We start from the raw sequence: 13,507 nt of genomic DNA, 5'->3' as shown, positions 1-13,507 counted from the left end.
TATCTAGAGGGTGCTGTTTTACATAAATATGGGTATGTATTTGTATGTATGTTCCCCTTCCTGCAGAGATGGGTGAGTCACACTGCAAATATCACCCAGTGATAACGGTGCTGCCATATATCCCCACTTGGACTGTTGGTAAACACTGGAGTTATAGAAAGGTGCAGAATTTCTTTGCAGCTATTTCATAAGCATTTACCCAGCTGATATATATATATATATGCATATGCATTTTTTACTGTGAAATACAGATAAAAATCAATAAAAAAGGGCATAAAGGGTAAGTCACAAGACAGCTGCATCTGGTAATGCCAAAAAAATAGTAGCAACTACAAACTAAGGATGCTCCAAGCAACAATAATTTGTGACCCAGTGCCAATACACACTGGGGCAGATGCAAACAACTTGTTCCAAAGCTGCTATTGGGGATCTGACATGTTTATCTATTTGGCCCACATGTGGCTGTGTCTTCTAGCACTGACAGCTCCTGCAGGTTGGCAGCTTTTCAAAAGCTTGTCAGCCCTTGATAGCATTCCTATTCCTGCAGAGATGGGCGGGTCACGCTGTGGATTACACAGTGATAATAGTGCTGACATATAACCCCGTTTGCACTGTTAGTGAGCACAGGACTTACAGAAAGGTGCACCATTTCTTTGCAGCTATTTCATAAGCATTTACCCAGCTGACAACATTTTGTATTTAGTATTTATTTAGTTTAAGGAGTAAAATAACAAAGGCTTTAGGCAAACCCACAAGAAGATTCTATGTACCAAAGTAATCTTTCCAGCAGGATCCCAGAGCTTAGGATTCCTATAGAATTTCTTCTCCAGCTTTCCAGCCTCTCATGCTATTAAATATGTTTGCTTGTTTGTTTTACACTGCATTTCTACTGCTTATGGCACAGTTGTCTTCAGATTTATTGCCCACATTTGCAACGCCCTGTATGTAGGTCGCTGCTCTTTTCTGCTTTCTTTTGCTAACATCTTTATTTTACTCATAAGAAGGAACCACAAATCCTGCAGTTTATAAATAGCTTGCAACACTTGTCAGGCATCTAAGGATCTTTCAAGAAAAGACTATGGCAGTTGATAATGCTATTCCTGCAACAGGAGCTACAGGCTTCTATGCAGGACAAGTTCATAGAAATTATATCCCTGCTACAGAAAGATGATTATCCTTGGCTAAGCTTTAGATATCAGAGTGCAATCATTTTAGCTTTCTGCATTTGTCTTTCTTTCTGGAGGACTCTTCTATTGTACTATGGTACTTACTGTTGTTTTATAATAAGGTTTGCAAGCACTGGAAACTGGATGGATTTTTTCAAGCTGCCAGCTAAGGAAGTTTTCAACCAATTACGCAATAAATTGAATAAAAAATACAATGATTTAAGAAATTGGAACTCCAGAAGAATTATTGATTTATTTCATCAGGAAAAATATATCAGGAAAGAAAATCATAACTTAATATATCTAAGTTAAATTAACTAATTTAGGTAAATAATTAGGTTGCAAAAAGGAAGTTATTAAATGATATATATGTATACATTAAATAAGGGAAAAGGATACAATGCTTTTGATGTTTCTTTGCATACTATTCCAGAAATATGTGAATATAGAGCATCAGACTCTACAGTATAATCTTGCCAAGTAATTATATCCACAGATGGTTATTTTCTGAGAGTAAATTGTTGGGGATCCTGATTTGGCTTTTTGGTGTATCAGTAGTTCCTACTATAACAAATATCTGAAATTGAGAGCTTTTTTAAAGTAATCTGAATCTACCCAGCACAGAACATTCTACGGTTCATGTTCAGTTTTGTTTTAAAGAATGAAAACCCCAAACTATGCACAATTTTGGATTCTAGTTTCAAAGCTCTTACACCTCTCTTACCCCCCTCAACTTCCTGTCTTTTAACCTTCCTCCCTCATAGTCATTAATAAACATATCATTTATAGGCAGAAACTTAATATTCCGATCAATTACTTCTCATTTTAGTGGCTGCATGTAAGCAGATATATTTTTTTTCCAGACAACTCTTACTCCAGAGCAGTACAAAGGACACACTTCAGACCCTTGTAGTCCCGACATGTGTGGTTTCCTCGCACCGGGAAGGCCTGGAAGCGAGCCGCCTGGCCTGGCGCCAACCCAAACCATGGTCAGTCTAAACACAGCGCCGGCAAATGCTACTTTCTGACACTTCGCTGCTACTGGAGAGAATCCTTTAGCATTGAAACCTTGTCAGTGACTGAGATTTATACACAACCTCTCACGCAACTTCCTTCATCTCATCTCTTCCCTCCCCAAACACTTTTCTACCAGCCCAGCACAGAGGAACCAAAGAGAAATGCTTGTGTGATATCATCTCATGTTACCTGGGCATTTACCTAAAAGGATAAGTTTATAAAGTTGCTGAATGCCCATGGAGATCTTGGAAAACAGCACACCAGGATGCTTTGCAGAGCTTTTCAGTCAGTTTTAGCTATTTAAATATCTTTTCCTCAGTGTGTTGTCTGAAAAGTTAAAGATTACCTGAATGGTTAAACTAAGAATTAAAAGTATTTGAACCTGCAGACAATCATTTATTTAGTCCAGACATACAAGTGGTTATATATTTTATTCCCTCCTTTCAGGTTACGACAGATATGTAGTCATATATTCTCTGTTCAGCTTACCAAATGCAAATTTTCAGCCCAATATAAAGTGAGTCCTTGCTCTACAGTATCTCTATTAAATGGCACTGTCTGATTGCACACTAATTCTCCTGGCTTAGTCTGTGTTCTGCTCTTCTTGGAAAGCACAACATCCATAATGATCAGTGGTGGTTTGGCTAAAGGGAAAATGTTACCAGCTTGGACAGAGGGGAGGATCACGTAGGTTGCTACCGCCTCCAGAAAGCTCTGAACTAATCAAGCCCCGCTGAACATAATGGGAGGTGACAGCTCTCAGCATCTCTCAGGAGGTAAGCAGCACCCCACAGAAACAGAAATCTGCTCTTCACACAAACAAAATTTGTTTTCTACAGAAAGCCTGTGCCAGAAATCAATCTGTAGTCTGAAAATCTGCAATATGAATAAAACTGATATCAATGCAATATCCTGAGGAGGTGCTGGTTTTTGAGTAAACTACTGAGATGGCAGACACAAGTTAAGTGTTTGATAAAGCATCCCAGGGAAGAAATGTCCTGAAATGCTCAGAATCTGAGTTTTAAAGAAACTGGCATATGGAGCATTGCAGAAGTCACAATCAGAAATAAGATATTCAGCCTGGTACTGTATCTCTTCTATACATTGACAGCAAGTGTTGCACTCAAACATGCGGGGCAAAATAGTCTCCTGTTACACCTGTTAAGCCCCTGTGCTGCAGTTGTATTAATTCAGGGTCAGTTACCTCTTCAGAGCAGACAGCAGAACACAGTAATTTAAAACCTCCTTCTGGTACTTAAAGAAAATATCAAACACAGCTGAGAATTTAAATTTTCTTCAGTAAGTAGCATATCTGGAACAAGCAGGAAAGCAGTTTTCATGTGTGTTCCTGTGCAAGCATCTGTTTTTCACATGTAGCAGTCAACTGTGCTTACAAAAGCTCCAGTTCATCGTGTCTGCTAGAAATATTGAAGGCTAAATTGCCATGTTATTATCTGGAGTTAACATATTGTCATAGGGCATGGGCAAGGGAGTACAGTAGATCCCATGGAAGCTTCTTCTATCACTAGTAATTCTAAATATTAATACAAATGTTAATATTAAAATTGCCACTAACATTCTTACTATAATTTAAACCATCCAAATTGCCTCTGTTCTGTTTAATATCGGTAAAGTAATCCCAGTGATGCCAGGAAGCAAGGAAAGAGCTATCTTCAGTTATCTTCTTTCAAGTGCTTTTATGTGAGGAGGGTGGCCATGACCAGAGAAATTAAGAAACAAACACTCTGAGCTGCATTTTTGCCTATTTGCTGATATTTTGATGCTACTTTCATGCACTGCAGGGCTCCTCCACATAGCTGACCTCTTGCATCTTCATCCGTCTCACAGGAGATCGTATAGCATGAGAAATTCAATTGATTAAAGATAATCTGTATAACTGTAAGAGGTGAGATTATCAAATCCTGTCATTGCACAATGAATCTGCCAGTTACGCAGTGAAGAAAAAAGAAAAGGAAGAGAAAAAGGAACAAAATTGAACTTATGAGATTAACTCTGTGGAAAATAAACTGACCTTTTTTACATTTTTGTTTAAATCAACCAAGTTGAGCAGGAAGATGTGGTCTTTAGCCCCGATTAGCAGCCGGCCCCTCTCCTCATCTAGCAGCAGGGTCCGAAAATCAAGCCCCTCCGTTGAGCCCAGGAATGGGATGCAGCTGTTTGAAAGCAGCAAGTCTGTGGGAAAATGAAGAAAATCTTTATAATCAAAATGTTTACATATGACTCATTGGTGTCTTTTATAAATATATGCAACCAGCATGGAGCATGCCGGTGAGATAACTGCAGTCTTAGAGCATGTCTTTGCAGGGTCATAATACAGTTCCTGTTAACCTTGGTTTTCTTTGGGTTTTTTTTGTTTGCTTTTTTTTTTTTTTTACTTCCAAATTGGGTAATATTTACTTTCACAAAACATTTTTCTGTATGAAATTTTCTTAATAAGTTATCTCTATGACGTAAAGGAATCAGAAATTTAACAGAAATTAGAAACAAAAAAAAAAGACAGATCTTTGCAAAATATGTGGTATTTCTTTCCTTCATCGTAAGAAAACTAATGTATGTTTATATCATCATACTCATGGATACACATGATCAAGGATTAACATGTCACCATATTTGGTGCTCTACATATAAAGCAGCAAAAAAGGTCAATGCTAGCAAAGAGTGGAGCAGGAAAGAGGGGTTAGATGTGGCAGGTATCATAGATTCATAGAATGGTTTGAATTGGAAGGGACGTTTGAAGATCATCCAGTCCAACACCCCTGCCATGGACAGGGACATCTTTCACTAGATCAGGTTGCTCAAAGCCCTGTCCAGCCTGACCTTGAACACTTCCTGTGATGGGGCATTCACAGCTTCACTGGGCAACCTGTGCCAGTGTCTCACCACCTTCATCATAAAAAATGTCTTCCTTATGTCCAATTTCAATCTACCCTCTTTCAGTTAAAAACCATTGCCCCTTGTCCTGTCACTACAGGCCCTGGTAAAAAGTCTTTCTCCATCTTTCTTATAAGCTCCCTTTATATAGTGAAGGCCACAATAACATCTTCCCGAAGCCTTCTCTTCTCCAGGCTGAACAACCCCAACTCTCTCAGCCTGTCCTCATAGGAGAGGTATTCCAGCCCTCTGATCATTTTCATGGCCCTCCTCCGGACCAGCTCCAACAGGTCCATGTCTTTCTTGTACTGGGGACGCCAGAACTGGATGTAGTACTGCAGGTGGGGGTCTCATGAGAGCAGGGTAGAGGGGGAGAATCACCTCCTTCTACCTGCGGGCCACACTTCTTTTTGTACAGCCCAGGATATGACTGGCTTTCTGGGTTGCAAGCACACATTGATCTCTCATATCGAATTTTTCATCAACCAGTATCCCCAAGTCCTTCCCTGCAGTGCAGCTCTCAATCCAGTCATCACCTAGTGTGTGTTGATATTGCGGATTCCCCTGACCCAGGTGCAGGATCTTGCACTTGGCCTTGTTGAACTTCACATAGTTCGCATGGGACTCCTCCTCCAGCCTGTCAAGGGACCTTCAAAGATTATTTAGTCCAATTAAGTGAGGATGGCATGCCTTCCCTCAAGCGTATGAACTTCACTCAGCTTGGTGTCATCCACAAACTTGGTGAAAATGCACTGAATCCCACTATGTCATTGATGAAGATATTAAATAGCATTGGTCCCAGTACAGACCCTCGAGGGACACCACTCATAACTGATTTCCACTTGAATGCTAAGCCGTATTTATAGTTGAGAAGAACTGGAAGGAGGTAACAACCATGAGATGTATAGAAAATTTGATATAAGGTTCAATTTGTCCATTGTCTAATATAAAGTTCTGCTGGCAGTATAGAGAATTGCTACAATTAAATTTTCAATTACTATCATTTCAGGTGAGAATTGAGCTCTGAATCAACAGCCATCGAGCAGAAGTATTTTCCTAGGGCATAGTACTGAAATGAAGGCAATATAGGGGCATATTAAGGGGAGCATCCAGTAGCAACACCTCTAAGATCCTGAGGTCTTTACTTTCCTTACAGAGGTGCCAATGGGTGGCTGTTCCTGCATCCTTGCCCTCTCTGCAGAGGAAGTTTTGCCTATTAAAAGCACAAATTTGACACTTAAGTTTTACTGTGATTTAATAGTGGTTTCCAATCTCTTTCAAAAGGTAATTAAGAAAAACATGTTTCTCTGTGAAACTAATGAAAGAGTCTATGCTTCTCCTGTAAAAAAAGCTAAAAGGCTGTAAAGTAAAAAGTCTGTAACCTTTTGCTTAATGAATACTCTGTGGACGTAATTCTGGATGAGGACACAAAAAACATATAGAGAAGAGCACAACGAGAGTTTAGTCTTGTTGGGTAGTCATTAATTTGGGGAGAACGAAAATAAACACGTGAATCAGTTCTTCCACAAGCAAACTCTACAAGCTAAACTATTCAGAAATCTTCAGACAGAAAGGCAAATTCTGTATTTAATTGAACATAAAATTAAGGGTATTTCCACTTTCCTGGCACTGGATGGACAATGTAGCCTTCCTGCTAGAGAGGCCAGACTTACAGCACAAGTTATTTACACTTCCTGATCATGGTGAAAATCAGGGCCAGTGCTTTGCAGAGTAACTCCTGAATGAAATAAAGAGAAAAAAAACCAAAACCAAACTCTTTTCTTCAAGGTCTCTCACAAAACATGTGACAGGCAAAGCAAAGATTAAGTCCTGTTGCTGGTTAATAAACAGCACTGTGGGAGAAAAAATATTTTATCGTTATTAATCTCACTACCTGGTATATAATTATGACAATTATATTTTGGCTCAGTCACTTCTACTTAACCTCGTGTGGTTTTGTCTGGCTCACTGCTGAATGTTGTTACGGTACAGTCTGAAAACAAATTGTCTTGTATTGCAGCTTCTATTCCCCTAGGTGAGATTTATTTGGCAGTGCTTTGAAAAACATCTTACTTCACATCGAAAAATTAAATCCAACATTAAGCGCTGCACTGCTTTACACCAGCACTGTCCTTTCTCACATGTCTTTTATAAAGACAAAGATGTCAGAGTTGTTTTTTTTTTCTAAAGTAGTAACACTTTAAAAGACCTGCTTATTAATTGACAGCAAGATCACTTAGGAACAACTTATGATTAGCATGGTACTATAAAAACCTAAGTCCCATGCAAACTACCTCTTACACTAGAGCTGGCTGATGAATAGCCTAGCTAAAGAATAGCCAAGCCACTGTAATAAATAAATATGTATTTTAAAAAGGAAAAAGAAAAGCTCTCTAAACACAGAACTTCTGAAGCTTAGCTCACTCCACTACTGTGTTTTCACCCAATAAGAAATAAAGATGTACGCATCCTGACACTTGTTGTTACTGGGTTCTCTGTTACTGGACAGCCACTTCTAGTAAAACTCTATTAATTTTTGTGTTTGATGTAGATGTGTCTTCATTAGACGTCATACTCTGTACAAACCTCCCTTGTTTTTTCTGACTGGAAATTCTTGGTACTAGATATGATGGAGGTGTTTATTAGTATAGAGTTCTCCAATGATGATCACAGCACAGCAGGAGGTTTTAGCTCCCTTGGGCTACTCAAATTCTTCTTGGCTGGTCTCTAAAATACTGTTTATCAGCTGAGCATTGCTGGAGCACATAACTTCTGAGTAATAGTCTTTCTCTCCTCCATCCATGACATAAGAGCTGGCTGCATTACTAGATTATCTGATCCGTTGTATATAAAAATGCCTTATAAATTCTGCAGTCTAGATTAAATCCTTATTTAACAGTTCTAGGTCCCAATCAGTGCATAGGATGGAGGGAAGAAGAGGAATACAGGATCACAATATCTTGTAATTAGTCATTCACAGGCATTAACAGGAATAAACGGGAGACATTAATGAATTTCACAGGCTTCTGTATTTCAGCAATACATATCATCCTCTGTTACTTTCAAATGTCTTCTGATGATAAGCTTCCAGTCATATCACAGTGCTCGCCTGTGGGACATGAGTAACTAAGATGCAGAATATGAGAGAAAATTCCTTCTCCTTGCAGTCATAGGAACTTGATCTGAGTAAGGATAAATGATACGTTCGTGCAAATGCTCTAAAGCACTTTCATTGCTTAGAGTCATGCAATCCAAGGGCCTTTGCAAGTGTGTCATTTGCCAAAATATGTAGACCTGATTCTCCCCATACCTGAAAGGAGATGACTGAGACTGCTCTCCACTTCCCATTTCTTTCTTGTTTGGAAGGAATGATCTCTGTAGTGACCATCCCAAAAGGACATTTGTCATCTATTGCTTAACACTTCTAGTATTTCTCAGTAAAGAACCTAGGACAGCTACAACAGGGAGGGAAAAAGCTGTCTCAGGACTGAAACGCCCAAGTGGGAATGAGCCCTGCCTGGTGCCTTGTACAGTCATTTGTTTCACTGCATCATAAGGAAAACATCTGTAAAATGTTCCAGATTGAAATGACAGATTTCTTACTGATGCAAACGGCAACGCAAGCTGAAAAGTGGTGAAGAATCAGGTTTGGCCAGTTATTTACTAACTATTGAAAAGAGCTTGGAAATAAGACTCTGAACATGGCCACTGATAAGATTAAAACTGAAACATGACCTAATAAAATTTGTCAAGTAAACATTAACAGAGAATTGATTAAATTACAGCCAAATTAATCATTGTTCTCGCTCCATAAAAGCAAAACAATCTAATCTTATGGGTTGACATTGCCCTTCACAGCGAGTTATATTTAATATCACCAAGGATATTACACTGGAAAAATTTACTATGGAAAGCATATTTGCCCAATGGTTTTCAAGCTTAGAGCTTAGAGAAAGCTGTTGATTTGAATCACTGCATCTCTGTAGCCAGGCTAATATAGAGACAGCATTCTCACAATGCACAGAAACAAAGTTAGTTACAGGGATGGTCTTTCATGAGTACATATTCAGCACTCAGTTTATAGTGTGTATTTGCTGTGTTACTGAAAATTAAATATTTTTTTCCAGTTTGGCGATTAAATGAATATTCAGCAAACTCCCTTTCTGGGTTAATATTTCACTGTTGAGTGGTAGAAGCTGGAATAGTGATTGTCGTTTATTAATTTAGGAAAGTATCTCAGTGGACTTGGCTCACAACAGCATGATCATTGCTTGCTTAAATAATCTCCAGCAGCACAGCCATGGCATAAAGGGTTTGAATGAAAAAAATGTCATTCTGTTCTGGTAACATGTATTTACATTTATACAGAATATTTAGACTTCTTAGCCTGGAGTCACATATGCTGCCATTCCTTAACTTCAGCATGGTGTAAGCATGCAGCAATCTGGAACCACTTGGTTGAGACACAGACGTGCCTTTGTGGCCAGTCACAGACATTTTTGTAATGATGGGCTATGCCTAAATTGGCAGAAAGAAAACTCCTCAACCTGTTTCAAAACAGCTACATCTAGTAACACCTTTGAAGGACTCTGAATGTAAAGGATTTATATGTATAATTCTGTAATTTTCATACATAGTAAAAAAAAAGGTCACATCATTTTCCTCTAGATAGGAGCAAGTCCTTTCATGTGACAATTTACATGGGTATTCTGTGAATCCTCAACTAAATTTTTGGGATAAAGAAATGTCAATATAGCACGAATACAGCAATTTACTTAATTCCTAAAGTATTCTGAGTTTAAAAGGTCCAATGGACCACAGATGTATTTGTATGAAGGCAAAGAGAATAGTTCCAGTCTACTACCAATCTCTACTACTTATTGCAAGAAGCAAGTTATATTTTGTTTAGCTGCATCTCACCATGGACAATGATGATTTGTTGTGCATGCCATGTGGCTTTCATTGCTATACAATGAATTTTATTTGGCCTGGAGGAAAATGTCATATTCATGGCACAGCAGGGCCTTTCCAAAAGGATATAGATTACTGGGAACAGAGAAAACATGATTTCTTGTTGGCAAAATATTGTGTCAAAATCTTGGTTCTCTTTCTGAGTAATACCCAAAACCACCTTGTACTCCAGCACATATTTTGGGGCTAGGCACATTGGAAAGAGAACTTTTTCAAAGATTGCTCCAAAATTCAGCAACAATCTGCTGCAGGATTTAAGGCATTTCAGGGCATTTTCACTTTGAGCTTCAGGCACCTCTATGGGCTGGCTCAGCAATCAGCAAACTAAACATTTCCCACATCTCTATTTGCAAATACGTATTGATAGATATCAAATCTGTCAGTATTTTACAACCCAGAAAAATCATAAGTAATTAAAGTAGCTCTATTATGCACTATGCTTCTCAAACCATCTTTACAGACAATGGTAACTAAGTAATAGCTCTCTCTGTGCAGTGCTGTCAAGACATTTTTCACACCTTTCATTGGGAAGGGACAGATCATCTTATCTTCAGACAACCTTCACAAAGGCTACACCACCCATAAAGACAAAACGAAAGAAAAAGTAACTCATGCTGTGGGACCAGATTCTCTTTCGTATCAGTAAAGCTCACTTGAAAGGATGTGCTTATGCAAGATCGGAATTGAGACTACTGGAGATTATATAGTTCATCTATTTCCAAGCCAGGGGTTATAATCAATCTACAGTGCTGTCTTTGCCTGACTCTTTGTTTTTTAAATCTGTAAAAATGGTAATACTGTAAAAGAAAATAGGTAGGGGCTTACCACCAAAAATACACCCAATTAAAGCATGAACTAAACAATTCTCGTTTATGTTTATGGAAGTGTATTTTAGTTGCATTTTAACTGCAAATAAATTTGACTAGTGAAACAGCTGCACAAATAACTTGTAAAGTGTTATTATTGCAGAGATGATTAAAAGCTGCTTTGTGACTTCATGTTATTGAAGAAAAAATGCAAAGGCCCAATTCACAAACCTCACAGAGCCAAACCAAATAATTAACTTTAGACAGCACAACTGAAAACATATCTGAGTGAAACATTTCCTTTTCTGAAGAAGACCTAAGACCGTGGATTTGCACAGGTTCCCTTTTCCTAAGTAGTTTATCTTTCTTGCAAAACTGCCAAAGTAAGCAAACTCACTGTTGTTTCCAAGGCAAAATTAAATCACTATTTTTTTAAAAGTGATACTGTGGATATTTAAAGAATATGCACTACAAATGTAATTCAATATAAATGACTGGCAAGCATATGAGCTTTGGTAATGCGTAGATAATTTTTGGCATCTCATCACACATACCTGTCCATTAAGAATGCCTGGCACATCAGTGGACTTAAAAAGTACCAAATCTCTTCTCTAAATGTAAGGCAGAACATGCAAACCCATCACCTCTATTTCCTCATTTCAATTTTCAGCACTGAACTTACCTTTTTTCCCTTCATCTCTCACAGATCCTCAACCTGCCTGCCAGTCTCGTGTAATGGGTAAATACTCTGACTTATTTGACTGAAATCTGCTTTCTTCCACTTCAGTCTTATTTCAAACTCCCTTCAAAGTATCCCTAATGGGGAGGGGATATTGCTTTCTAAGAAGATAAGACTTTTTCTTTATATTTAACAGAGTAAAATTTTAGGCCATTATTGAAGTCAGAGGCCAGTTTTCTTCTCGACCATATAGATGAGAAACTGTCAACTTAACTAGAGACCACACTCTAGCCCTGTCTTTTAAAATTATCTTCCAGTGACCTGAGTGTCAAGCAGCTGAGATAAAACCTCTGCCCTGTTCTGAGGGAGATGGCTTACAAACTCACCTATTCCTAAAGCTATTCTGAAAACCCACATTACTAGATCTACAGTGGCAAATGGCCTATGAACTTACTGACCCTGGGAAAAGGCAGCTTTAAATGAATTCTGCTGCTCCCACACTCTCTAGTTAGAATTTCAATTTTTAGATGCAACTCAAAATTCCCTGCTTAACCATTTCCCAGCCTCCTGTCCCTCCCAACCTATCAGCTGATCAAATACATAGAAAGCAAGAGAGCGATGACAGGCCAAAACCAGTACATAATAGCAAAATTCTCTTTGACTGGCTTAATCAAAAAAGCTGAGTTAAACTCACTGATTGTGAATAAGTTTTACTGCTCCAACTAGTCTGCCATCTCCTCTCATAAACCTTCCAGCTACCTTTAGGTGCATAATTATATGACCTGCAATCAGAAATGAATGAATCTTACGAAGGACATAGCCATGGGGAATGAAGTGTGGAGATTAGTCCATGCTCTGATGAACAGGCAACACAAACAAAATGCACTGACAATAGATTGTGCCTACTAGACGTCTAGCATCAAAACCATCTCAGGGATCTGGGACTTGCATTAAGTTGCATGAATGAACACGCTCCACGCTGCAGCAGTGGACTCATTCTTTCCTGCTTGGATGGAGACGTGTATTGCACTTTGCAAGTACGTCCAGGTGTTAAAAACGCAACATGGTGATCATATTTAGCACTTTAAGGCACATAGCTCTTCCTTTGTAAAAGTATGGTTCATAAAATTATATGCAGTGCTATCCCTCCTTTCAAAACAAATTACTGTCATTATATTGCACTTGCCTTCAAAATAGTACCAACCCTTCATTTCAGACTTTACTTCAGAGGGATGCAAAAATGGCTAGAGTATTTTCAAGCACCTGTACATGCAATTTTCTACTAACTGCATCTTCAGAGAAACTTCTGAGAATATGATACTCTTTAGAGAAGCACACAGCACTCTGAGGACAGAGAGAGGAGCTCTTTACTACATCTTATAGCCCATATATCTGTGGGCTGGTAAAACACAGCAGGTTGTGCTATTTCTTCTGCCCATACTATCTGGCGGCAGCTGTACAGAACATGACACATTTTTAAATCCTTACTCAGTTTTTGCTCTGTTGATGAAATTCCAGCCTTAGGAAGTAAGATAAGTGGACTTTGTTTCACACTTGGAGCAAATGAGAATTTTGTTGTGGATTTCAGTGTCCAGGATTTCAATCTGCAAGGAGTTTTCTCAAGTAAATCTGAGGTATAATTGGCTACAGAAACCTGGATTTGGCTCAGTAGCTGCTGTGACACTACCGATAGGTGCTGACAGTTCTCTTTGGGAGTCTGACACATTTTATTCAGACCTGCTTTCTCAGACTGCACATCTGACACAAGGACTTGCTCCATTAGGCCTACAGCTGTTATATATGAAATATATTATTTTTAAAATGGTCAGGTATCTTAATAATATGTTCACTTTAACATTTTTCTCACCAGGTTCAAATGTATTTTCCAGCTTCCTAATTAGTGTAACGTTCGTAACAAACTAGACAAGGTTTTCATGCTAAAAGATGAGACACCTTGAACTGCAGTGGCATGAACA

At 38.6% G+C, this 13,507-nt stretch overlaps 1 protein-coding gene across 4 annotated transcripts in view; it reads right to left on the bottom strand.

Annotated features, from left to right (window-relative positions):
• The window catches only part of SEMA3D (semaphorin 3D), a 150,320-nt gene that overhangs the window by 81,994 nt on the left and 54,819 nt on the right, over positions 1 to 13,507 (bottom strand). For all 4 annotated transcript variants that reach the window (XM_087764551.1, XM_087764552.1, XM_087764550.1 and 1 more), the window contains exon 3: positions 4,216 to 4,376. In XM_087764551.1, coding sequence (XP_087620677.1) covers positions 4,216 to 4,376 — 161 coding nt within the window. The remainder of the gene's footprint in view (positions 1 to 4,215; positions 4,377 to 13,507) is intronic.

This window comes from Nipponia nippon, unplaced genomic scaffold (genome assembly GCF_047370975.1).
Source record: "Nipponia nippon isolate SJK-2023a ecotype South Korea unplaced genomic scaffold, ASM4737097v1 scaffold_3, whole genome shotgun sequence".
Classification (NCBI taxonomy): Eukaryota; Metazoa; Chordata; class Aves; order Pelecaniformes; family Threskiornithidae; genus Nipponia; species Nipponia nippon.
The sequence above is the reverse complement of the archived record's forward strand: the minus strand, read 5'-3'. Positions and strand labels throughout refer to the sequence as shown.